The 25,199-nt window shown below is 37.2% G+C and overlaps 4 protein-coding genes across 6 annotated transcripts; 2 read left to right on the top strand and 2 right to left on the bottom strand.

Annotated features, from left to right (window-relative positions):
* The first annotated feature begins 1,940 nt into the window (after positions 1-1,940).
* Positions 1,941-5,704, top strand: LOC140781641 (tubby-like F-box protein 5). Of its 2 annotated transcripts, none has more exons than XM_073127715.1 (5): positions 1,941-2,569; positions 2,718-3,235; positions 3,337-3,424; positions 4,737-4,869; positions 4,948-5,704. In XM_073127715.1, the coding sequence occupies exons 2-5, from the start codon at positions 2,879-2,881 to the stop codon at positions 5,621-5,623; spliced, it is 1,254 nt and encodes a 417-aa protein (XP_072983816.1). In that variant the 5' UTR covers positions 1,941-2,569; positions 2,718-2,878; the 3' UTR covers positions 5,624-5,704. The 2 variants fall into 2 exon arrangements, with proteins under 2 accessions (XP_072983816.1, XP_072983817.1); XM_073127716.1 differs by having other exon boundaries at positions 1,944-2,569; positions 4,740-4,869.
* A 222-nt stretch (positions 5,705-5,926) lies between these two features.
* LOC140781640 (uncharacterized) lies at positions 5,927-8,901 on the bottom strand. Its single transcript, XM_073127714.1, has one exon. The coding sequence runs from the start codon at positions 8,565-8,567 to the stop codon at positions 6,120-6,122; it is 2,448 nt and encodes an 815-aa protein (XP_072983815.1). The 5' UTR covers positions 8,568-8,901; the 3' UTR covers positions 5,927-6,119.
* A 937-nt stretch (positions 8,902-9,838) lies between these two features.
* On the bottom strand, positions 9,839-11,948 carry LOC140781642 (basic helix-loop-helix protein 79-like). The gene is made up of 6 exons (XM_073127717.1): positions 11,522-11,948; positions 11,233-11,427; positions 11,018-11,152; positions 10,846-10,917; positions 10,338-10,508; positions 9,839-10,237 (listed from the first exon to the last, which is right to left on the bottom strand). The coding sequence occupies exons 1-6, from the start codon at positions 11,858-11,860 to the stop codon at positions 10,094-10,096; spliced, it is 1,056 nt and encodes a 351-aa protein (XP_072983818.1). The 5' UTR covers positions 11,861-11,948; the 3' UTR covers positions 9,839-10,093.
* An 8,315-nt stretch (positions 11,949-20,263) lies between these two features.
* Positions 20,264-24,858, top strand: LOC140782950 (uncharacterized). Of its 2 annotated transcripts, XM_073129861.1 has the most exons (7): positions 20,264-20,320; positions 20,445-20,533; positions 21,712-21,812; positions 23,166-23,235; positions 23,618-23,645; positions 23,727-23,787; positions 24,475-24,858. In XM_073129861.1, exons 1-7 carry the CDS (start codon positions 20,308-20,310, stop codon positions 24,566-24,568), a joined length of 456 nt encoding a protein of 151 aa, XP_072985962.1. In that variant the 5' UTR covers positions 20,264-20,307; the 3' UTR covers positions 24,569-24,858. The 2 variants fall into 2 exon arrangements, with proteins under 2 accessions (XP_072985962.1, XP_072985963.1); XM_073129862.1 differs by lacking the exon at positions 20,264-20,320 and having other exon boundaries at positions 20,435-20,533.
* Positions 24,859-25,199: the final 341 nt, after the last annotated feature.

Genomic DNA, 25,199 nt, shown 5'->3' with positions numbered 1-25,199 from the left:
GTAAATTAACTGAGCTAAATTAATTGTGCATATATATATATATAATTATATATAGTGCTGGGCTCCGCCTAGCGCCTGGCACTGCAAGGGCGCTGGGCCGAGCCCAGCACCCCTTGCAGGGTGCAGCAAGGGAGAGAAGGGAAGAAGGAGGAGGAGAGGAAGAAGAAAGAGAAGAAGAAGAAGAAGAAGAAGAAGAAGAAGAAGAAGAAGAAGAAGAAGAAGGAGAAGAAGAAGAAGAAGAAGGAGAAGAAGAAAGAAGAAGAAGAAGAAGGTTGGGCCATGGGGGAGGGGTGCGGCCACTGGTGGCCACTCAGTGGCCGGCCTCTCGCCGACAGCTCAATCTTCCGGCAGTCCGAGAGAAAGCCGACAAAGAGAGAAAGAGAGATAGAGAGAGAGGTAGAGAGAGAGATAAAGAGAGAAAGAGAGAAAGAGAATGAGGGAAGCTCACCGGCGTTAGTGGAGGTGGCGGCGGCAGCGGGTAGAGTGAGAGAGGAGGGGTGTTTGAGAGAGAAAGAGAGAGAAAGAGAGAGAAAGAGAGGGAGATGAAAATGAATCCGAGAGAGAGAGAAAGAGAGAGAAGTGGTGGGGAGGGGGCGGCGGCGGCGGTGGCGGCAGGGGCCCACCGCGCCAGCTGGCTCGGCCAGGTTACTACATTTTTTTTTTACTTGGGCTTGGGTTATTACAATGGAACTGACTCGGCGTTGCCAGATGATCCTTGGACATCGGCGGTGCCGTGGAGGTGGCAACCACAAGTCATGCACCTGGAACTACTAAGGTCGGACCTCTCTATAGCGGAGATTCTTCGAAGGAGAGCGGGTAACGGACATAATCTAGTGGGGTGGCAAGAGTAGAGCTGGCATTTGAGATTGCCTGCACCACCTTGGGTGAAGAAGAGGCAAAGGATAAATGGATCTGGTGGCCACACCCACTGGGGGTTCCGAAGGTCGCTTCTATTAACCGCTTCCTCAGGCATGCTGAAGGCGATGTATGGCACAGTTGGAGAGGACTCTGGAAGCTGAAGGTGGTGCCACAGGTCAGGATGTTATGCTGGAACCTCCTATGGGGAAGACTGCCAACTAAGGAGATGCTGCATGCTATTCAATTAGGAGGGGACGACAGGTGCTGCCTATGCGGGTTGTTCACGGAGACCATTGAACACCTGTTCTATACATGTCGATACAACAAAGAAGTATGGACCATGTTAGGTAAGGTGCAATCGGACTTTGCGGAGCTAGGTGCTCCCGTGAGCTCGAAATGGATCACCATGGCATAGGGAAGAAGCTCGATGAGCGATGACTATATTAGAGCCTTAGTAGCAATTACCTGCTGGGGCATCTGGAAGCAACGCAACTGAGCTGCCTTCGGTGAGAGCTTGGAGGCGGCATGCGCAGTGGCAAGACGGAGCCATTACATTGCTGAGGAGTATGCCTTGGCCACGATCAGCAGAACAGAGAGAGGAACATAAGAGGTGGTCGAGTGGTGCAAACCACGGGAAGGACGAGTGAAGCTAAATACTGATGGGGCCTTCCGCATGGGGGCTTGTCAAGCATGTGCTGGGACTGTCATCCGAGACGATATGGGTAGGCTAGTGATGGCCAGGTGGGAACCCACTTCGGCAGTGTCACTCTTACACGCGGAGGCATGGGCAATGAGAATTGGGCCGAGCTTACTACGGGCGGAGCAGCCGCTGGAGGTGGAGTCGTACTCAAAGTTGCTGGTGAAGATCTTGAGAGAGGATAGCCCATGCCCATGGCAGATCCAAAGTATAATACGTGATTATAAAGCCCAGATGGATGGGTTGGCGGTGTGCATTGTAGCTCATGTATGTAGGACATGTAATAGGCCTGTTGATTGGGCAGCGCATAGGGGATTGGGTGCAACCCAGGCCGGAATAATCTGAGCGGGTGAACCAATACCTCCGGTCCTGTACGTTTTGGTTGAGATGGGAAGTTCCCCATCTGAGACAATAGCTAATACTAGCTCATTTACTCAAAAAAAAAAAAAAACTGAGAGATATATACTATGATTTAAACTCTTATTTGGGAAGGCATGTGGGTTCTTTCTCGGATCCGGAAAGGGCGAGAGTCGAGAAGGCAGTGGAGGTTTTGATGGAAATGGGAGGAGGAGGGAGATGGGAAGGAACCCATTCGTTATTAAGGCGAAAGGAGAGAGTTTTTTTTTTTCACCCACGGTAGAAAAATCGAAGCTTTTTCTTTTTTGATCCAAGGATTCCAAGCTCCTCTTTAGGCGATTTCTATTTCTCGAGGGATTTTTTTTCTTCTTCTCCTTCGCCATTGCTTTGTTTGCATAGAAAAGGAGACAGATTTGTCCCCTTTTCCTCTTATCCTATTGGGATTATGGTAAAGTTGATATCTTTGATTGCTTTGAATATGTGGGTTCTTTTGAATTTTCTCGATCTGAGTGGAATAGAGAGGATAAATTGAGGGAGAAGGAAGAAAGAGTTTGCTCCCTTTGGGATTCAAGCCATTCTTTCTGTTGACCTATATCCTTTCTCAAGAGTAGTTCGAACCTCCTGCATCGCTTCAGAGAGAAAAATTTCAGAGTAAAGGTATGGACTTTCTTCAATTTTATAAGGCTGTTCCTACTTTCTGTTGTATTTCGGGGACAAATCTGATTCTAGTGAATAGAGATTGGCAACATTGAAAGAAATTAATTATTTTTGTTAACCACTCACTTCTAATTTTTGATATTTCCAGAGATACCTGAGCTGTTGTTGCCTTTGAAGTAGCGGGTCATTAATGAGCAAACCTGCTGTCGATTTATGAAAAGGAGGAAAATGAAGTAGCTAAGGATAGGTTTTTCATACTAGGAACCTTTTTTTCTACATACTGATTGAGGTGGACGAGAGGAAGTGAGGATGTCGTTTAAGAGCATTGTTAGGGAGCTGAAGGAGATGAGAGATGGGATTGGTAGCATGTCGAGGAGAGGGAGTGGTGTTGGAGAAGGGAGGGCCAGGCTCCACCGTGGAGGATCCCAGCATTTGTGTCACCAGCAACAGGAGCAGGAGAAGCACCGTGGGAGGTGGGCAAATCTCCCGTCTGAGCTGCTGTTAGATGTCATACAGAGGGTGGAGGCCAGTGAGGTGTCATGGCCTGCAAGAAGGCATGTGGTGGCCTGTGCAGCAGTATGTAGGTCATGGCGGAACATCACCAAGGAGGTGGTGAAGACACCTGAGGAATGTGGTCGGATCACTTTTCCCATCTCCCTCAAGCAGGTCGCTCTTCCCCTTTATAGTTGAGTTAATGATGCATTTATCAATTCTTATCTAGTTGTCTCTCTTAAAAAAATCCACCATTTTCTCTTCAATTGATGTAGCCCGGACTTCGTGGTAATCCGATTCAGTGCTTTATAAGGAGGGAGCGGGCAACATCAACATATTGCCTGTATCTAGGAATGAGCCCATGTAAGACCTTGCTTGTTTTGGTGCTTGTAGTATATGGTCTCTATTGTTTGTTTCATTAGCATCCATTTATATTGGAATAATGCTTATTTTACTCATAGAAGCCTATAACAATATACACCATCATGCACATTGAGAATCTGATTATTGAATTAGGTTTTCTGGAAACATTATTCCTCAGAAAATGTTACGTGCTTTTGAGCATCATAGAATGCATTACAACAGTAAGTTATTCATACCTTTTCGTACTCTTTTTTCCCTGCATTGCTTTTTTTCTTTTTTTGCCTCTAGCCAAATCATGACCAACAAATTGGCAATGATGTTGGTAGATTGTAGGACGATCAAGCATATATAGGAAATATGTTTTAGTATGAAAATTATTACGCAAGAAGCAAGGTTTGTTGGATCGGCTGGTTTTGATTATACCAGGCTAGATCCATTATGGATCTAACTTGGATCCAGCCTGGGGACATCAATTATTGATGACTCTAAGCTAGAAATCTCTTTCTCTTTCACTCTTTTCTCATTCTCTCACTCTTTCTAACGAGAGATTTAGCTCCGAGTCAGTATCCTCCTCAATATCTTTAGACACAAAATTCACATATTGATTATTATCCTCCTCAGAAATAATCAGATCCATTTTATACGAATGATATGATGCAATCACTTTTTGGAGCACTTGACCCTAGATATTATTATTTATAAATTTATAATGATTATGATGACAATGACCATAGGAATTTACGAGAATCAAGTTCATTAAAGTTTTGACTTTTAAGTAAGTTAGTATTTTTATTCAAATTTTAGGTTATGTGAACAATCATTATTTTCTTATTTTTTTGGTCAAGTTTTCTAAATTTTTAGAGATTTTCCTATATTTTAAAATAATATTCAGAGTTTTATGTAATTAAAAATAGTCCGATTCGATTTGGGCGACCGATACGGCCGATCTGACCGATACGGCCAATTCGACCAATACGCATTGTTTTTTCGGAAGGCCAATCTCGATCCCAATCCCGATTTTTCGAGCCTTGGTAAGAAGTGCTAGGTATCTTGGATTCGCATACCACACACCATTGCACAATGTCGGTTAGCACTATTTATCTGCTTGATTCAAATAACCGATAAGTGGGAGTTACAAACCTGGATGTAGGCTTATACCCTAAATAAGACCTCATTAAATTCCATTCAGAAGGCTGAGGGTTCAATATTTTGCAAGGAAGTTATCTCTCTTACTGTGTCCATTGGAACCACAATGGTGTCTAAATATCTAAGTAATGAAGTACTGATGTTAATAGTAATTCTAAAATTGCAGCAGTGCAGGGTGAGAATGACAAGCTTTTACTAGCAGCTCGGAAGGTCAGACGTGCAACAAGCACAGATTTTGTAATCTCACTGGCATCTGATGATTTCTCTCGTGCTAGCAGTGCCTACATTGGAAAATTGAGGCAAGTGGTTTTCATTGTTCTTTTATGGCTGATATAATTTCTATTCCGACTCCCTGAATTTTTTTTGAATCTGATCAGGTCAAATTTTCTGGGCTGCAAGTTCACCATCTTTGATAGCCAGCCTCCTTGTGATGCTGTTGTAATGTCAGACAACCGTCCACGCCGAAGGATCCATCCCAAGCAAGTGACCCCAAGAGTACCAGTGGGGAATTACAACATTTCCACCATCTCTTATGAACTCAATGTTCTCCGAACTAGAGGACCTAGGAAAATGCAGTGTACCATGCATTATGTTCCAGTCTTGGCTATTCAGGAAGGCGGGACAGCTCCAACACCTACGGGCTTCATTCACTCACTAGATGAACAATTCTCCAGCTTATCAGTGGCGAAGGAAAAGGAGCCAGTTACAGAATTTACATCTATGAGTCTTACCTCTGAGCCACCTGCACATCTTCCTACCAGTGGGGAGGCACTAATTTTGAAGAATAAAGCCCCTAGGTGGCACGAGCAGCTGCAGTGCTGGTGCCTGAACTTTCGAGGGCGAGTAACTGTAGCTTCTGTCAAAAACTTTCAGCTTGTTGCAGCTGTGGATCCTTCACACCAGATCTCTCTAGAAGAGCAAGAGAAAGTAATTCTCCAGTTTGGTAAAATAGGGAAAGACATATTTACAATGGACTATAGATATCCGTTATCTGCATTTCAGGCATTTGCAATTTGCTTAACCAGCTTTGACACTAAGCCAGCATGTGAATGAATGGTGAATGCACATAGATATTTGTCTATTTGCTCGATACATATTCTTTGCAATTTGATGCTGTACATGCTTATTGCACTATTTGACAGCGTTTGTTGCTATTCAGAATCAGCCACCAAGTATTAGTTATATTTCTGTTTGGTGATTAACAGTAGAGGTTGTTTAGCATATGATACTTTAAAAGCAAGGTCACCTTATTTTCTGTTTCCTGCTGCTGGACAAAACTTTTATGCATTATTTTTAGTGATAAATGGCATACATTTTTGCTTAATTACAATATGTGAACTGCAAATACAATGTACATAAACCATAAGTATATATTTGCATCAATATAGGCCTCTGGCATAAAGCAGACTACATTTATGGTATGTCTGACTATTTTATAAATCTTTTTCCCCTTTCATGATACATAGATATGATGAATGTACAACATTAACTCATATGTAAACTTCTTCATGCTCTGCTGATATTTTCATAGTAATTAGTCATACTTCTATTAGATATTTGGGTGCCACCGATTGGCCTTCCCTTTTCCTGAATCTTCAGACCTGTAATAGCACCTGTGGTTCTGCAAATTTGGCGGGGTCTCCTCAATGCTTTCAGTAGATTCCAAGGGTAGTTTTCTTATGCATTTCCTGACATTTGGCTTGTATGTAAAATTCTGAGGTGGTGTTATGCTAATGACACTCTTGAGAGATTCAATCGACTTATTGCCTCCTTCAAGCTGAATCTTGTTTCCTGGTTTTCTGGAGAGCATCAAGTGAACACCTGGATCTCCTTGGATACAAGAACCCTCATGTAGTAGTGAGTTGTTGATGCTTTGCACATTGCTATTGATGCTTGTAGTAACTGCATTTTCATCAGTTATCAGGTTCAGCCTCTCTTTCTGGCTCTCTTCATTCCCATTTGTTTCCCCACCTTTGTTCTCATCAACTCTGTAGCCTTGGTGAACTGGAATAAAGTTTTCTTTGTTTTTAGTCTCATGACTTATAAACATGGATGCCCCTTTGTTTTTACCAGCTAAGGTTATGATGCTTGTTGGTTGCTTGCTTCCCAGCTGATCTGACTGTTCAATATTCAGTTTACTGATCAGTCTGGAAATGCTTTCCTTGATCTCTTTTTGAAAACTTGCCTGTTCACTATGATAAGACGATGCCCTCATTGAACTGGAAGCTTCCATACTGGTGCTCTTCATTCCTTTTGAGCTTTTCTCTTGTATATGCTTCTGTGGGTTCAGAAGTTCTGTACTGTGTTCACTCTCATATTGATGAAGTCTGCTTGGCTTGGAATTATGATCAGCTAAAGGTAACTCCTGTTCTATATTTTCCTTTATTTCCTCACTAGGTATGGTTGTCAGTTTCCCTGCTTCTTGTATTTCTGCTGCTGCTTTCTTCATTTCCTTTTGATCATCTTCAGACATTTTTTCTGATTCTCGGTTACTTGTGTTGATCTCATGCTTTACAACCATGTCTGATTTTGGTTGCTGCCCTTTAGTTTCTTGAGGTTTTTCTTCTGCTTGCAGGACAATCAAATGTTTTATGTCTTCATCCAGTTCTGCATCTGTTTCATGATTTTTTTCGATTTTTGGAGGTTGGGATGGGTGTAGATTTTCTTTTGGTTCTGTATCTTTTTGTGGTTCTTTATTTTCAGGGAGTTGGGGGAGTTTTATGTCTTGCTTTGAGCCTGGATCTTCCTCTATGGGTTTCCCTTCCTCAGATTTTCTCTCAGATATGAGGTCTTTTGGTTCTGTATCTTTTTGTGGTTCTTTATTTTCAGGGAGTTGGGGGAGTTTTATGTCTTGCTTTGAGCCTGGATCTTCCTCTATGGGTTTCCCTTCCTCAGATTTTCTCTCAGATATGAGGTCTTTTGGTTCTGTATCTTTTTGTGGTTCTTTACTTTCAGGGAGTTGGGAGAGTTTTATTTTTGATCCTGGATCTTCTTCTATGGGTTTCCCTTCCTCGGATTTTCTCTCAGATATGAGGTCTTGGCTTGGTACCTGTTTAGGCTCTAAATCCACATTAGACTGGTTTTCTCCTACAGTTGGCTGAGTGGCTTTTTGGAGTAAGCGTTGTTCTTGGTCTTGGGGTTGCGAAGTTACTACTTGAGGTGGGGACTCTAATAGAGGAAACCATTCATATTCATGCTTCTGCTCAGTTGGCTTCTTGGTGGTTGATTCAGGTTCCGAGGCTAGTTGGTTGGGTTGTGGTAGGATCTGAGGCACTTGGGTTCCTGCTTGTTGTGGGTTCATAGTACTTTGAATTGGAGATGGAGATCTAGAGGTTACCGGAGTTCTCGTCGGGGAGGGCTTGGACGGCTTAGATAGTTTTCTCAGAGGTGGGGATGGCTGTTCCCGGGTTGTCTGTGCCGGTGACTGCGGTCGAGATGGTCTCCTTGATGATGGTGATGGTGATGATGTTGGCGATGACAATGATGAAGGTGAAGGTGATGGTGCCGATGACGGATGCCGTGATGCCAACGGAGATGATCCTGCAATTTGAGAAGGTTTCTGAGTAGTTACATTTGGCTGTGTGGTTAATGAGGATCTAGATGGTGACAAGGCTTTTGCTTGAGTTGTAGATGGGGACTGAGATGAGGTTAGAGTTTTTGATTGTGTTTTTGGTGAAGTGTGCAGTGGTGATGGTGATGGTGATGGTGATGGTGATGGTGATGGTGATGGTGATGGTGAAGGTGATGGCGATGATGGTGCATTTTTAACAGGCACCCGAGTGGTTTCTTTTGGCTGTGTGGTTGATGTGGATCTAGACTGTGATGGAGCTTTTGTTTGAGTTATAGGTTGGGAGTGAGGTGGGTTTGGATGTTTCGATGGTGCTCTTTGTGAGGTGCGGATCAGTGACCACGGTCTTGAGAAAGGAGGATGTGAAGAGACTGCTAGATTTGAGAACCAGGAGCGAGCTGATTGCTGTCTTCCTGTTTTGTTAGACATGGGTGTTCTGATGACTCTTCAGTTGTTAAGGGTTAGAAGATAGCAGAACAGGAATTGTTGGAGGAGTCAGATAGAATTCATCTTCCTGTGTTATATATAAAGATTTATACTACTAGCATCTCCACGTACCAGGTTTGCATCTGATTCTCCTAACTTCTATGGCAAGTTGGTATTTTCAAGTTGCTACAAGTCGGCAGTCCTTTTGACTTAAAAGGAAGCATTCATTCAAGGAAAACTGCCTTGCTAAGTACCCATGGAATAATATTTTCGTCCTAGTTGCTCTATTGTTAGGTTACCGAACTTTGAGTGTGATATGAAGCAAAGTAGCTGTTAAGATCTATTGATATCTGTCTTTATAAGTCTTCTGCATCATCTGTTGCAATATGCCTGCTTGGAGTTCAATATTTCATCAAATCCAACTGTTGGAATTTCTTTTATGCTTTCTTGATTCACAAGTTACTAGCTGGTCTTTTTGCAATTCCATATATATCTCTAGTGATATAATGATAGTGTGAAGTTTATCACATTCATCATTCTTAATATCGATAATCTGTTAACGCTAAGGTCGGAATTCCTTTATAAATGACAGAAAAATGAAGATTTAGGACATGAAGATGCTTGAAATTGTGTGATGCTATAAGATTGCTCTTTAGAAAACTACACTTAGTTTCTCCAGTGAAGCTAAGGTTGCAAGATTGTGCTGAAATGTGTCTGAAACATCTTTAATGCTTGTCGCTAACAGTGTAATTATTTCAATAGTTTATGTAACACTTACTGAAGTACATTGACGATATAGGGCTCTCACAACTTTATTATCACATATGCTGCTGAAATATGTATCTGTTGCTAATATGCAGTTACCTTTATATTGAAGGATCCTTTCCATTGCTAAGTACAGGATCCACTTTGTTGATAAATTCTCCACAAAATTCTCAATTTTTATTTTTATATGAACATAGTTTAATTATGGCATTTGTCAAATAGCTTATATTAATAAGTAGAAAGCTATAGCTTATGTACCATAATGGAACATACCGATGCATTGAATTAGATTGTCATTTTGTTCATGATAAGTTCAATGAAGATGTTGTCCCCTGATCTATTTTTCAACTTGTCATTGGCTGCCTTTTCTTTTCATTCCCTGGTACAAATCAAAGTTTAGCAGAGCATTATTTTTTCTACTGTACACCTGGAAGTGTCAGTAAAGCATGTTGTAGTTTTATCTGTTTAGTATGATGATAATTGTTAATTATCAAATATGACATAGTTAATAGAGCAAATGTATTTTACTACCATAAGAACTCTTGTAAATTTGTAGCTAACATATCGTCGAAACTCGAATGCTGGCACATTCTGTTTGTTACAAATATAATCAAGAAAGGAAAATGGTCAACATTGTACAGACTTGTCACTCCTACTGCTACTACTGCTGCTTGAAGAATATGGATATGAGGACCCTCTGCACTTGGAAAGAATATTCAACCTTAGCATTTTTGAGTTTTTTTTTTTTAATAAAATTTTTATTCTCACATCTCCATCTTGAGATTGTTAGGGAAGAAGTTCCCTGCACCTTGTAATGGTTGGAGTGGCAAGGCAGCAGCCCCCTTGGCTTGGAGTTCCATGCCATAGAGATTGTGCAAGCCAATGCCCCAACTGGATGAGTCATTCACCTGAAAAATGTACACAAAAAGATGAAAACTATTACATTGGTTACTCCAGTCCTGTTTAATTCCCAGTGGTACTTTTCAAGAATGGTGTGTGGGTACTTACACTGATACAAGAATCCAAGAATGTATCAGAGATTGCTCTTTGTAGGGCCAGCTCTTGGGTGTCAATGACCATGTCCAAGGAGTTGAACTGAGGATAAGCTTGATTCACCTGCTGGGCTAGCATATCAATTCCTGGAATTGAAAGGCAGCCAGAGTTGCAAGCAAGATTTATCTGCACCAAGATCACAGGGTGTTTCAGTACATTGTGCTTGAAGTTGCATCTAACATCTTTATGCTACCAAAGAACTAAAGCAAAGTTCTACAATTTGTTTTACAGAAACTAAGACTAAAACCAAAAAGGCTTTTCTCTTAAAAGTGCTTCTGAAAGTTGGCAACCAAAGTAGACCCCTTAAGGTTAGATGTCACTGTACATGGGTGCATTGAATGTATGATGACAGGGGAAATGGGACTTGTCACCATAGTAGCCACTATTTGTGATATGTCCTGAAAACTAAGGACCACCTTGGACCCCACCACAGAGAGAGAGAGAGAGAGAGAGAGAGAATCACCTCTTCACTGAAGAAGTTGTCTATGTTCAAGTCTAGCCTTGGATTCATAGCAGCAATTTTCATTGATAAGAACTGTTTAAGGTCACAAGAGAAGAAAAGATCCTTTAGTGCTCTACTATAACAAATCATGAATGCTTGAAAGTAAAAGAGAGAAAGTAGTGGTGATCACTACCTCAACTTGTCTTTGCAGAGACTGAACATAGTTAATGATCTCATCAAGCATCCCTGCTTTCCCAGTGATCTTATCGCATCCAGGTACCAGATCTTGCAAGTACCTCATCCTCTCACTAATCCTCTCTCTTCTCACCTACATCAATACAAAAAAAAGTTAAAAAGAGAGATTGAAAGAGAGAATTAGACTGACACGCAGTAGAATTCCACACGTACTCTTTCAGCTAAGCTATGGCTATCTGTGGCCTGGCCTCTGCGAGCTCTGACATGGATGTAGTCGGTCTTCGGTGTCGGCACCGCCGCCGATGACCCAGATGCCTTGGTGTGCTCCTTTGAGGTCTCCCCTGCATTGCTGTCTTCCTTCACTCTCTTAGAGCTGCCACTGAGCTCTGCTGCATTGTTAGCACCAACCTGTTTGGAGAAAGTAAGTTTGAAACAGCTCAGACTCATTCATGTGAAGTAATTCGTTTTCTTGTACTTTTACTACTACTATTGATGCCCATACCTTTGGATTGGCACAATTCTCAGACTTCCTCTTCTTTGAGCTACACTTACTGGTCTCTTTAACACTCTTCTCTTCAGCATTGGCAGGAGTAACATTTGGGTAATGGGCAGTAGCGAAATCTGACCATCCATCGCTAAGCTTGTGGATCTGTTCATGGACCTCGTTGCGACTCCGGCCGTTCTTGCCGTCGATCACGTCGGGAAGCAGCGAGGAGGAAGGAGAGAGCCTCTCAGTGGCATGATCAGCAAACAGTTGTTGTTGTTGTTGTCGTCGTCTCCAATTGAGATTAGCTCGTTGTCTCTCTAAAGCAGAGGAATTAGATTTCATATACTGTGACATCTTTGAATCCTAGCTATGATCCAAGAACACAACTTGGGATGCTTGGAGTTGGTCTCTGAAGGAGAGATACTACGATGAGTTTGAACTCTATTCCTATATACTAATAAGGAGACTTAACCTTGCGATGAGGAGGGGGGGAAGTAAATGAGAGGATGACAGCTGTCCGTATGGGAGGAACGGGGCCCACCTGACATGACTGCCACGTGGGATTGTCTAAGATCTCCAAGCTGGACAATGATAGAGTTATCTCCTGCGTCAAGTGGGAGCCACCAAAAACTCCCCCCCTCGCCCGCTCTGATAGGTTGACATTCCTAAAGTGACGCAGGATTAGGTCAAAACTAAGCAGTGAAATTATATCCTAATTTAAGAATTTAATACGGAAAAAGAGTAATTATTTGTAGTAAATCTCTTTTAATCTCTTTGTAATTTTTTTTTAATCATTATTTTGTGGGAATGGGCCCTCATAACAGTGAATAGCCTAAGTTCTACACCATTTATTGTTGCTATCTAATCATTTGGAGAAAATAGCATGAAGTTGATTTATTACATTTTTTTATTATTTATAAAAAAGAATTTATTGGCTACTTGGGTACGTAAGGAAAATTAATATGAATGGATAAGTATCAGGTATTTTTGGAGCTGACATGGCACGTGATCCCTTGTCTGGGATCACGTGGCCTTGTGCATCTCAAGCTGAGTGAGAGAGAGAGAGAGAGAGCTTAATTAAAATTAGTAGGTGATATATATATTTTTTTCATTTAACACCATACATTATGAGTGTAACTTTGTTAGAATTCATAGCATCGATTTAACTAGAAATTATTAAATTTTCACTTCTTAAAAAAAATCCTACATATATATATATATATATCAAAATATTTAGTTTTTTGCACAAATCCATGCATTTTAAAATCCTTGATTTTTTTTAATAATTATTCCTACAATGTAGGTAACTGTAAGATTTTATTAAATTAACAGTAAAGGATAAAAATACCCTTATTATTATTATTTATATTAATTAAGAGTATCATCATAAAAGTAACATGAAAGGTCTCATATCCAAGTAATAAAAAAATAAAATAAAAGTAAGAGCAGAAATTTTAAAAATATAAAAAATGAAAAAATGAGGTGCAAACTGAAAGAAATACATAATGTATGGACTGAAATGAACAAAGTCCCATACCAGAGAAAAGTTTTCATTTGGACCCACTTGTCTTTTTGAGACATCCTAAATTATGCAGTCAGATAGAGCTCATGCAATGCACCTATTCCTTATGCCATGCTTCAAATTGGGTGTTAAAAAAATAAGCAAAAAATTAAAAAAAAAAAAAGGAATTTTTTTTTATTATTGCTTCTTAGAGTCTCTGAGAGCTTTTGACACCCCAAAGTTTCTGATAGATTAATGGCCTCAGAATGTTTCTGACTATGTATCTGATCTATACCCATGCATCCACTTGCTGCCCTAGTAGATGCTGCAATATGTTATATCTATGGACTATCTGTATGCATATATCTCTCTCTAAGATGGATATTTATATCTATTACCCTTACCTAAGGTTAAGTTAAAGAAAGAATAAGTTAAACGATGGAAGCCACAAACTAAAAGACAAGAAAAGAAGAGCCCTTGATTTCTAATACATCTAGTTTTAAAAAGAAAGAGTTCTCATGTACATATATGTATATATGTTTCACATTCTTCTTATGGCCCTAGTTGGCATACAAAAATCTTATCCAGTATACTGGAAGGAGGATGGTAGAAATAAATGGGCAGGGATATGAGTTACAAAGAGGGAGATGAATAAAAAGATACATTGGCTGGAAGAGAAAGTCCATGTCTTTGGAATATGCATGGCTTTTGTTCTTTCTCAAGTCTTTGCATCAATATCAATGAAAGTTTACTTTCATTTAAATTTTGATATATTTAACGAAACAAAACAAAATAAAAAAGGTTTAGGGTATAGGCTCAGAAGCTTTTGAGAAATATACATTAAAAAAAAGCCTTAATATATATGCATATAGAAAATCTTAGTTCCCACTGTCCAACACATACTTTTCTTTCGAAAATTTCAAACAACTAACCAGCTCATTTTTTAAGATTTTATAATCTAATTCCTTGTTTCTTTTTAATAATTTTTATATAACTATCTGAGTTAATTTAACCCAACTATTTCTAAACAGATAAGTAATATCCACCACATTTTTATGTATCACACTTTACTCTTAATATTTTTCTACATATTGAACTTTTACCTTTGCTACGTAGGAAATCTTACTCATGGGGCAAATTTACAGGAGAAATTTGCACAAAATACACATTTTGTTTTTAATTAGACGAGAGGCCTGCTTGTTTCTTTGTATAATAAGCTTTTTTTTTTCTTTTTAATATTTTGTTCCAAATTGCTAGTCAAGTTTGGATTGAAATTAATTTCGAGCCTGTCTTTGTGATTAAGCTTGAATTAAAATAATTTCAATCCGAACTAATTTCGAACTCGAGCTAATTTTGAGCTTTTAAACGAGCTTAAACGAGCTGCTCAATTAGCAATTTCAAGTCTTATCAATTTCAAACCATTTTTAAGCCTAAGCAAGCTTGAATTAATTTAGGCTTGAATCAAGCTTGAAATAAAACTTAATTCAACTATAAAGATATAAATATTATCAAAATATAAATTATAAATAATAAAGATAAATGGGTTAGAAAACTACAGGCAACCAAAATATAAATTACAAGTAACAAAGATAATTGCATCAAAAAATTACAAATAATAAAGATAACTGTGTCAGAAAATAATGGCTAAAATTTTGAATGGGTGAAAGAGTTTTGATCTGATGGTTCATATTAGTTTGATATTACTCATATATATATATATATTTGAGCCTTATCGAGCCGACTCAATCGAGCCGGCTCGGGATCAAGCTTGGCACGAAATTAATTTTGAGCCTAGCTTTAATGATCAAGCTCAGCTCAGCCTATTTTTGAGTCGAACTTGATCGAGCATTATCGAGCCGAGCTCGAGTCGAGCTTGAGCCGGCTCGATTGTTTTGACAGCCCTACAAATTGCCCACAATTCATTTGAAAAGAAGAAAAAGAGTTATACAATTTATTTATTAGCAGCATTACATATATAATTTTCTCCATTAAATATGTTATTAATAATATAAAATTCTCTTCTTCTCCGACCTCTAGTTAAAATGAATAAGTAATTCTATATTAATTAAAAATTCTCTTCTTCTTTCGACAACCAAAGAAAAAAGTATAATAATAACTACGTAATATATTCAAAATTATTACTCTTATAGTTCCTAAGTTTTTACCCTTTATAGTCCACAATTATTAGTTTTATAATTTATGGTTATTACTTTTATAATTCATAGTTATGTCTATTATAATTCATAATTATCGGACATAATTCATAGTTATTTTACGTATTACATAAAAATATGTGAGAGAATAATTATTTATTAATGTCAGTGTCTTTCTGAGGCAAAAATGATAGAATTTATTTTATTCTCTTTTTTCATCTCAATAAAGGATAGTCATACTTAGTTTTTTGTTCACTACTTAATAAGTGCAAAATTGGAAGAGAAAAAAACTTGACATGCAAATATAAAGTGTATTTTTAATGAGAATTACCCTATTTACTTAGGATAAAACAAAGGACTGTAGCACTGCTTTTACTTCTTCTTCTTTTTTGTTCACTTTGCAATATTTACAGTCTCCTTAATTGACATGCACATTTAGGCATATATTTGACTTGCATATGTCAATTTGTTTGTCTATCCTATCTGAAAATTATGACTCCACTACCCCCCAGTTGCCCAATAATTATAAGAATCTAATAGTTGGACACTTGCAGTTGTGAAAATAACTGAGTACCTAAGAGTTATATATTCCATACAAATAGTCTAAAAGGATCATATTAAAGGAGCCACCCTTCATAAAATCCTACAAATTGTGAAGCTATTAATTAACCCAAATATGATCATATGAAGGAAAAGAAAAAAGAAAAGAAAAAAGGACCACAGTGTAGTGACTCAGCTGCTTACTACTTTCTCATTGGTGATGTACAGTGTGTCAAGCACTATCTTGAGTTCTTTGGTGAAGAGATAACCTCAACAGTGTACATTTTCTATGTATATGCTTTCTTTTGCCCTTTTTAAGGGCTGCTTATGGTTCCACTTGCATTATTTTTTTTCCTCCATGCATGCATGGCTGAGTGGGTCCTTAAATTCTTTATGGGTCATTTATTGCTATGGAGCTGATGTTGGAGTTGTATTAGATGCATTGTAGGCATTGCAGTGACAGGGACCAGCTCTTTCAGAGGGGGGGGGGGGGTGGGTTAAAGAGGAGTGCTTGATATGATCTTTTTGCATATAGCCAGTTACATTTTTTTTATATATAAATTTGTAATAGAAAAAACTATATTTTATATTATTATTAACATCTTATCACGATGGCAACAATAAAAAAAAACGGAAAAAACTCTCACCCTGGTTGTCTTTCTTCTTGAGCTGGTTGATCTATGTGTGATCTATTTCTTTCACCTCATTTTTCTCCCTTTGTAAATTTTCTTTTTAATCTATAATTGAGCGTTGCCCGTCATTTCTCAAAAATGCCTCAGAAATATTTTGATCGGAGAGATAATTTAGATATTTTAGTTATTATTTTCAAAAGTAGACTAAACCAAGCTTAGACTGTTTTTTAGGTAATCTTGAGTGATAAATCCCTACAATTTTACCTTTTGACATATTTGCACATCAAATCTTCCTCTCAATCAAAGAGGGAAGAGTGCATGAATCACAATGTTTGTATTAGTGGGGTCATAACTAGGTCAAGGACCATATGAACATGGAACTTGCATGGGAGGCCCCCCCCCTTTTCCTCCCTCTCCTCCAGACCTAGACTTCCTAAATAAAAGAAAGAGAGGGATTTAGTCTTGGGAGCAGTGCCTCCCATCTCCTGAACAAGTCCCTGAACAGCTTCTCTGAAACTTGATCATTGTTTATTCCTGCCTATTATTATTAGCCCACTTGGAGGAGTGGTGCTACATGCTGCATTTGCTTACCTGTGCTCCTTTTTGTCTTCTACTTGTCTTTGTTAGAGAGATAGGTGGGCAAAGAGGATCTATATAATGATATGGAGAGAAAGAGATCTAAGAGAGAGAGAGAGATCAAAACCACTCATAACAAACATTGCACATGACATTGTGTATAGGGTAGGGAGTTTTGGATTAGTTCAACCCCCCAAGAGAAAGTTGAAATTAATGAGATTCTATGTGACAAGGAAACCTCTTGATTTTGTAGCTGTGGTCTTTCAGGCATTACACACTGCAAATGTAAAATCTCTAGCAACAAAGATAAATGGAAATTCTCCAGCCCGCCTTTTTTTTTTTCTCTGGTACATATTGACTCATTAAACTATAGAAAATCTCTCACTTATCTGTAATATTAAATGATCGTTTAACTCTCAATTTTGTTCTCTTTCTTTTCTTATCTATATAAGTGAAATGGTCCCCAGAGAGTTTAAAATTAATCATGTGACGTTCTCATGATTTTTTAAAATAAAAGTATACGATGGATAATTAATGAAAGAAGCATTTTGTATATAATTAAGAAGCTCAATGTATCACCAAAGATAAATGAGAGGATATATGGACAATATTTCAAAGGGTTTTTGTGTAATTATCCCAAAGATTTAATATGTTTATTAAGATTATCTACAGGAGTTGTGGCATTTTATCATATGATCTCAGCATGATCATTCCAACCTCTGCAGAGTGTCTTTGATTTTGGAGTAATAAATCTCTTCATGCTAATTTCCTAAACATCATTGATACCCTTTGACCTATTGCATGCCGTGTAATGTATTTGATAGAAGATGAGATTTATCACTCAAGAGAATGTTACCAATAAGAACTAAAATGTTCCTAACTGAAGTCTTCTATGTCAATTAGAGGGACTAATATTAAATAGTGAAAATTTTAAACCCTAAGAGATTGGATATATAGTACACTATTAAAAATAAAGCATAGAATAGAGAGAGAAGCAATCGCAAATACAAATATTTTTTACATGAAAAAAACCCTAAACCGAAGGTAAAAAACTATTGATTATATCTAAAATTAAACCGATTATTAAAATCGAATATAGTAGTTACAAGATAGATTTATTGACCGTCCGTCAATACCCACAACTATATTTGTAAGGTATTGCTCGCTCAGACCCATGATATATTGATTTCCGTGATTAATTTACGACCTTAGTAACCTTGAAACAAGATTCTTTAAAATCGTAAGCAAATGAGATATGTAAAAAATATATTCAGCATGGAATGCGTCCCAAAGCTATGATGTTATCTTTAAAAGTGTTTCAAACAATAATAAAAGAGATGGCCTAGGATAATATTAAAATTCTTTTATATACCTAGCTAACCATTCTTCTAACACTTAGCTAAAAAAAAATAACTTTCTAACTTTCTGATTAGAACGACATCCAGAAAATGTATTTAGAATTATTTTCTTTCGATGGTTAGAACCACATCTTGAAAATATGTTTCTTTAGTGAAGTTTTTTCACCAACCTTTGTAAAACTGATGCACATACTCATACAAAGATTCTAAATCTTTTTACACATTTAAAATATTTTAAAGCACCATTAATTATACAAAACCTTAATAATTAGTTAATGTTGCAAGTGGATTTGATGTAGACAACCTTCTAAACTGTGGATCCATGAGGGCATGGCCAGAGAAGGGGTACCAAAGGTGTCAAACCCTAACCACTCTATCTTTGCATGTGGGCATGTCACTATTTCCTCTAACCATTAGAGCCCACCATGCAACCCACCCTTCAACCACAACTTCCCCTCTTGCCTTCTCCTCCCCTTAATTGGGCCTTTGTCTGCTTGCTTTTTTTAAAGTCCTTTTCTAACAAATGGCATTACTTGATGTGTTTCTTTTTTTCTTTTTCTTCTTCTTTTTTTCAGAGTGAAAGTCCGTAGACATACTTAATGTGATGCTAAGACTTGTCTCCTTACACCGTATATGTAACGAACATTTTAAATAAGAATAATTGAATCCTTATCGAGATCCTCTTATATTATAATATCGAGGAGGATAGATAGTTTTCCATATATTTAAAAATGATAATTATGTAAAAATCTCTATTCTTATAATAATAGATAGACAAGTAATAATATTTTTAGTTTGAGATCTATACTTGAAGATCACCAAATTCATATGACCATGTAATGGCAAATTTGCTCTTTTTTTTAAAAAAAAATTCCATTTGACCATGATAGAAAGAAGGGACATCTAATTACTCAAAGGATATAATATTGGTGAGTAGAATACACTAAAATGTATTCCCCAAAAACTGATAGATAGAGCCCAAGATAACTATCTAAGATGTCAATTTGAGATGATGTTTACTGAGAAGCCAACAAGGTAGTAGGTGACTATTTTGTGAAAGGAAAAAGAGAAGCCTTGACACTTTTTATCTTTTAGCTTCCTAGGGCTGGTATGTGACCAACTTATATCATCTCAATAATTTTAAGACTGCATGGATGCAACCCTAGAAATCTAGGAGAATAATATACATGAGAGCCCTTAACCTTGTGTTCCTTATCATTTTCATATTCTCCTCATCAATTATGCTGTTGGATTGCTATGTTCTCCTGGGGGACTTCTTTGAGTTCCTCACTACTATAGAGATAGTTGAGGAGGTTCAAATGACATTTGTTATCTTTTAAGAAAATCACCTAACATAGCTCTCATTTTATGTTAGATGTCAAGCACCAATCCAATTAGCAATTTATCGACTCCATTATTGCTTTTCTTCGAAGAATCTTTTAGATTCTTACAAAATTACTTATTTTCTAATGTGTGTTTATCTGATCTAGATTTTAGCTCGATATTTTTCTAGTTTATTCAACTGCAATATGATAACGCTCTAGTTTATCCAGTTGCAGTACAATATTTTTTATTTATTTATGCGTTTGTAATATCTCTTTGTAGTATATTTGATTGCAATATGCTAAGCATGGGTTATATCAACATTTTGTGCTTGAAAATAAATTATTTATTCATGTTACAAGTTTCTTTTGAGCTGATAATTTGGCAGCCAATTCCTCTAGTAATTAATTTATCTAGTACTGAGATTACCTTAATGCAGATTACTCATAATTAAACATATACGACGTGTATATATATATATATATATGTATATGTATAATCTAATTTGCCACTAAAATAATTACTTGAACAAAAAAAAAATCCGCCGTCCATCCCTTCTTGCACGAATCTTAAAGATCAAACATCAACCGAAATTTCGAATCGTGGTCTCATGGAGAGGGAGAGAGAATAGAGATGGTATATATAGCTATATATATATATATATATATATATATATATAAATAATTTGGGATAGCGAGCTCGAAGTCTCGCGGGAGTGATGGAATCGGAAGGTAACCGTTGGGAGAAACCCTAACCCTAGAATTGTTTTGCAAATTATTTCTCTTTCGCTTTTGAGTTCGATTCGTGATCTCTCTCCGAATAAAGTTCGATGTTGTTAAAACGCCATGGATTTAGGGCACAGGGCGAATCCCGCGGCCATGCTCTCGGCCCTCGTGACCAAGAGGACGAAGCTCCAGGAGGAGCTGCGAAGCATCGAGAGGCAAGTACGTAAGTCCAATTGGTTGAACCATTCGCTTTCTTTCTTCGCGAAGTTCTGATCTTTTTTTATCTGAATCCTTCTAATTTGCAAATTTACTACTGGGGTCACGGTAGATTCTCTGCCCTAGTTTATTTATTTGGTTATGTGGGAAGAGATGGAATTTAAATCCAACTTGCTTTACTTTATCGAGGATTCCATATTTAACTTGCAAGCAGTTGATTTACTTTGCCACTAGTAGCGGTCAGCTTGTTTCCGACTAATGAGCTAAACTATAATTGTATTGCTTAATTAAGACCTCATTTTTGGTACTTTTACTTATTTATTTATTATTTCTTCCTTCTGTTTGTATCAATGATTTCTGAAGCAAACTTCTTAGTGTAGGTTGAAAATCAACTTCAAGTTTTTAATAACCCGATGCAGGCATTGTGCAGATTTGAAATATAGATTTGTTATAAGTTTCCTTATGATATTTCCAAGGCAGACAACTAAATCAATCACTAACAAATAAGAAGTTCAGGAATGGATTAATGTGGTCTTTGTTGAATCTTGTCATTAATCAAGATTTTAGAAGTTAAAAACTTTATGTGAACTGGCAAATTGATTTTCTGAGAGATCCACATTAAGAAAGCTACATTACTTGATATATGTCTTGAGATAGAAAAGTTCCTTGACACCTTGACCTTCTCGATATTCTTATTTGAAGATGACAAAATTGAGTCTGATGTTTCTTTTTTTTTATCGCACACTTTTTTTAATGTAGTTATATTTGTCTTTGGTTTTGTCAATTGCAAGATTTCTGGTTTATAGTATGCTTTTGGACTATGTTTTACTCAGAAACTCTATTTTTGGCTGTCATTGGTTTGGTTATGTCTCCTGATGGTATGTACTAAAGACTCTTTGGATTTGTTTCTTGTCATTCGTTTGATTTTTACAGTACATATTACCTGTTCCTGAAAAAGAAAAGGGCAGAATCATCATTAACTTATGGAAATAATTCATGAGAAAAACTGTATCTGAATTTAGTTGTTTTCTGAAAGAGAATGAGAATGTTTTAACATGACCAATAAGTCATTTCTCTTTTTATTCCCAAGCTTGCTTATTTAACAGTCAATTAATAGTGAAGGCTTTTGGTTTTCATGTTAATGAGTAACGCTTTACATTTCATACTCTGTATGCCACAAGGTATATGACTTAGAGACCACCTATTTGCAAGAATCAAATCAGTTTGGGAGTGTACTGAAAGGTTTTGATGGATTTTTGTCGTCTTCAAAGAGCACTGCAAAGTGAGTTGCATCAATTGTCTTGAAGTTCTAGCTATATTCTTCATTCTTGTTTCTCATTTTTATATGCGCCATATGCAACATGATCAAATTTTAGGAAGTTTGCCTTTATCCTTTCCAAGAGATAGCATATGGGCATTCATTACCTTCCTGGAATTTGCACGTCATACTGTTTAAAATTTGAACCAACCGTTAGCCAAATATATTTTTGCCAATATATGCGAATTTTAATTTTTCACTTCTATTTTCTGTTTTTTATTTTCTTTGGCAAGTAATATTGTCTACATATGTAGTAGATTGTGCCAGTCTGATTAAAACACCCTGACTACTAAAATCAGTTTTCTTTTCTTTCTTTTTTCTGGTCTAGTCCATCTCAGTTTCAGGGATCCTGAATCTTTAGGAACCATCAATAAAATTTCAGATAATTATTGACTTATAATACCTTTCACATGATTCAAGTGTTCAGACTTTTGGATTATACAGTGAGTTGGCTAGTAGATTATAAAAGCAAGGCTTCACCTCTTATTGAAATTTCAAGCTAAAAATGGTTCCTTAAAAAAAGGACCTACGGGAAACAGAAGGCCAATACTTAATTTCAGTAAAAGGATCAGACTTCTGGTCATTTCTTGGGATTCTAGTTGCGGATTCCAATGTGATAGATCTCTGGTAAGCATGCTGGACTGGCTGGCGAGAAACTTGTTGGCATTACCAGTAATATTCAGTAGGTAAGCTAAATGAGGACGTTATATCATGTTGCATGAAGTGAAGTTTTGCTGTCTGCTGCTGATTCTTTATTTGGCTGGCTTTCTTTGCATGAGCCACGAGCATCTCCATATGTACTATTATCCCAGAGACATGCTAGATGATAGATGAAAATATAAGTTCAACAGCTTTATGCGTAATATGAGAAGACTATCTCTCTACAAAACATATATTTGGGTCTTTGAACTTTTGCGGAAAATGGTTTTTGCGTTAGTTACATAAATTATAAGCTAAATAGTGAGCAGTATATGGCTGATTACATATTAATATGAGAACTTATATTTTCTCCATGTTTCCTTTGGAGTTTTTAAGTTGTAGAAGCAATAAGGAATTCGTACTGAAATAGTTCTTGAGATGCATATTGATATACAACACCTTGATAATAGAAAGCTTGCACAGATCTCATATTTAAATCTTGATAACATGTGATTTGCTGATCAATTCTTCCATCTGCAAATTTCCCTTATACTCATTTGTAGTTTTCATTCTTATAGTTTCTTGTCCAGTCCCATAATGTTTCTGGCTGAGATGTATCATGCCTTTGGTTTTTCAAATAATATTGTGACACAAATTTCTTTAAACTTGTGCCTTCAGCCTGAAGCGCTCCAGGAAGTTTCAGCCTGATGATAGGCTTTTCTCTTTGTCCTCAGTTACCTCTCCAGCAGTATGTAACTACAACCATTTATTAAAATATGTTTAAAGTAGGCTAGTAAGCTTACTACTGATGTTTTGTTTGTGACCCCTTGCTTTTGAGTTCACTTACTTGTACTCAGTTATGTTGCTTCTTTCATTTACTATTTACTTATGGCTTCTTCGAGTTGATGATGACAAGTATCTTACAGGATGCTTGGTCACATTACTTCTGGGTTGTCATTCTAGAAATTTTCATCGTAAAACTCATTAATTGACCACCAACCTAATACTAATAGCTAGAAATACGTTCATTTTGAGGCTGTGTCATCTTTGGTTCATGAGATATTTCTCAAGTCCCACATACTTCTACACTGACAGATTTTTTAAATGCCAATTTCCTCTTCTATTTCCAGGTCGAAGAACATGTAGCTGGACGAGATGGTGAGTACTCGTAGAAAGATAGAAGAGTTACGTTCCATCTGATCAAGAGTTTTGACTTGTATTTTTGTGTTATCTTTGCAGATGGAAGAGCTGAATATGGACCAGGTCGGTCAAAGGGAGGAAGCACTCCTGCAAATGGGCAGTAAGTTATTTGATCGTTCTCCCAATTACTTATGTGGTTATAATGCATATGTTTGTCCGTTGGCTGAACAAGCAACAAGAGGTTCCTTTCTCCTTGTTGGTCTGTCAATGAATGGACTTATAGAAGCTCATATGTTACCTGAACAACTCTCTGTGCATGTGTGTGCCGTCCTCAGTGTACCTGTGTTGAATGTATGCTGAAATATTATCCTATCATCTATGATTATTTAGAAAGGTTAGCATATACTAGGGGGTTGAATTTATGACAAATCTTTGAAGAGCATTATGGACTTTGTTGTCCTGGGTGCATTGTTTGTTCAGTTTCATAGTGTAGAAATAAATTCCACAATAATGATGGTATGTTTCACATCGTCCTCTGGGGAAGGAAGTGTGTTGCACTACCTATAGCCTGCAATGGATGATGTGATTCCCTTCATATTTGCATCTTGTCAACCTTCTAGGGTTTCATGTAATCATGCAGTGAGCATTGTGCTAATGAGAAGCCAACAACCAAAAGGGCACATAACCTTATTATTGCTGAAGTTCAGTTGCATTTTCAAATTTTCGGTTGCATTTATGCTTTCCTACTCAATCATAACCTTATTATTTATCTCTTTGATTTGTTATTTCACTGATTAATTCTATTCAAAAGGGCACATATGCAAATTTCTTTATTTCTGACTTTCAGAGGAAAACCGAAAAAGGGTGGAAGAATTGCATTAAGGGAAGGGAAGAGAATCCGACAGAATGACCAAGAATTGGACGATGAAGATGATTTCTGAACCTAAGCCTATGATAATTTCTTGCGAGACTAATTTGCTGGCTTTGATTTGGCAATCCATGGTGGTCCAGAATCTGATCCTTTTGTTTCTTTTTCCTTTTCTTCATTTTTCTGATGTTCCTGTTGTATTTCTCGTTATAAAATTTCAAAGGATTAGATCATTGTAACAGACAGATTTTTGTGTCTGGCAAACTCATCCGATAAGCTGATCTGATTATTGTATCAACTCTTTCATCTCAAGCAGATTTTTTGCATTGGGAAACTTCCAATGAAGTAATATCTTTTTTTTTATTCTGTAAAATTGTCATTTTATAGCTTCTTTTACTAGTGATGCTAACTTGATGATCTAGAATGGCTCTACATGTATCACTGCTAGCATAAAAAGTTTTTTTAAAAAAAAAGAAGAAACTGTATAACCTACATATAGTTCTTAAAAGATTAATTGATGCAAGAATGACTGCTGCAATATCTAGTGGTTATAATTCAAACTAGTATTTTTCCATATGATAGTAATGAATCCAATAATAGTATTAATTCCTAGAAGTATATCATTTCTTTTAGCTCACTTTGGTCTTTGAGTTGACAGTATTTTCTAAAATATTTATTCAAAGGCATCCTACATTTTTGCGTCA

This window comes from Typha latifolia, chromosome 2 (genome assembly GCF_019914945.1).
Source record: "Typha latifolia isolate L0001 chromosome 2, TyphaL0001v2, whole genome shotgun sequence".
In the NCBI taxonomy this organism is placed as follows: domain Eukaryota; kingdom Viridiplantae; phylum Streptophyta; class Magnoliopsida; order Poales; family Typhaceae; genus Typha; species Typha latifolia.
This window is presented reverse-complemented; position numbering and strand designations above follow the sequence as displayed.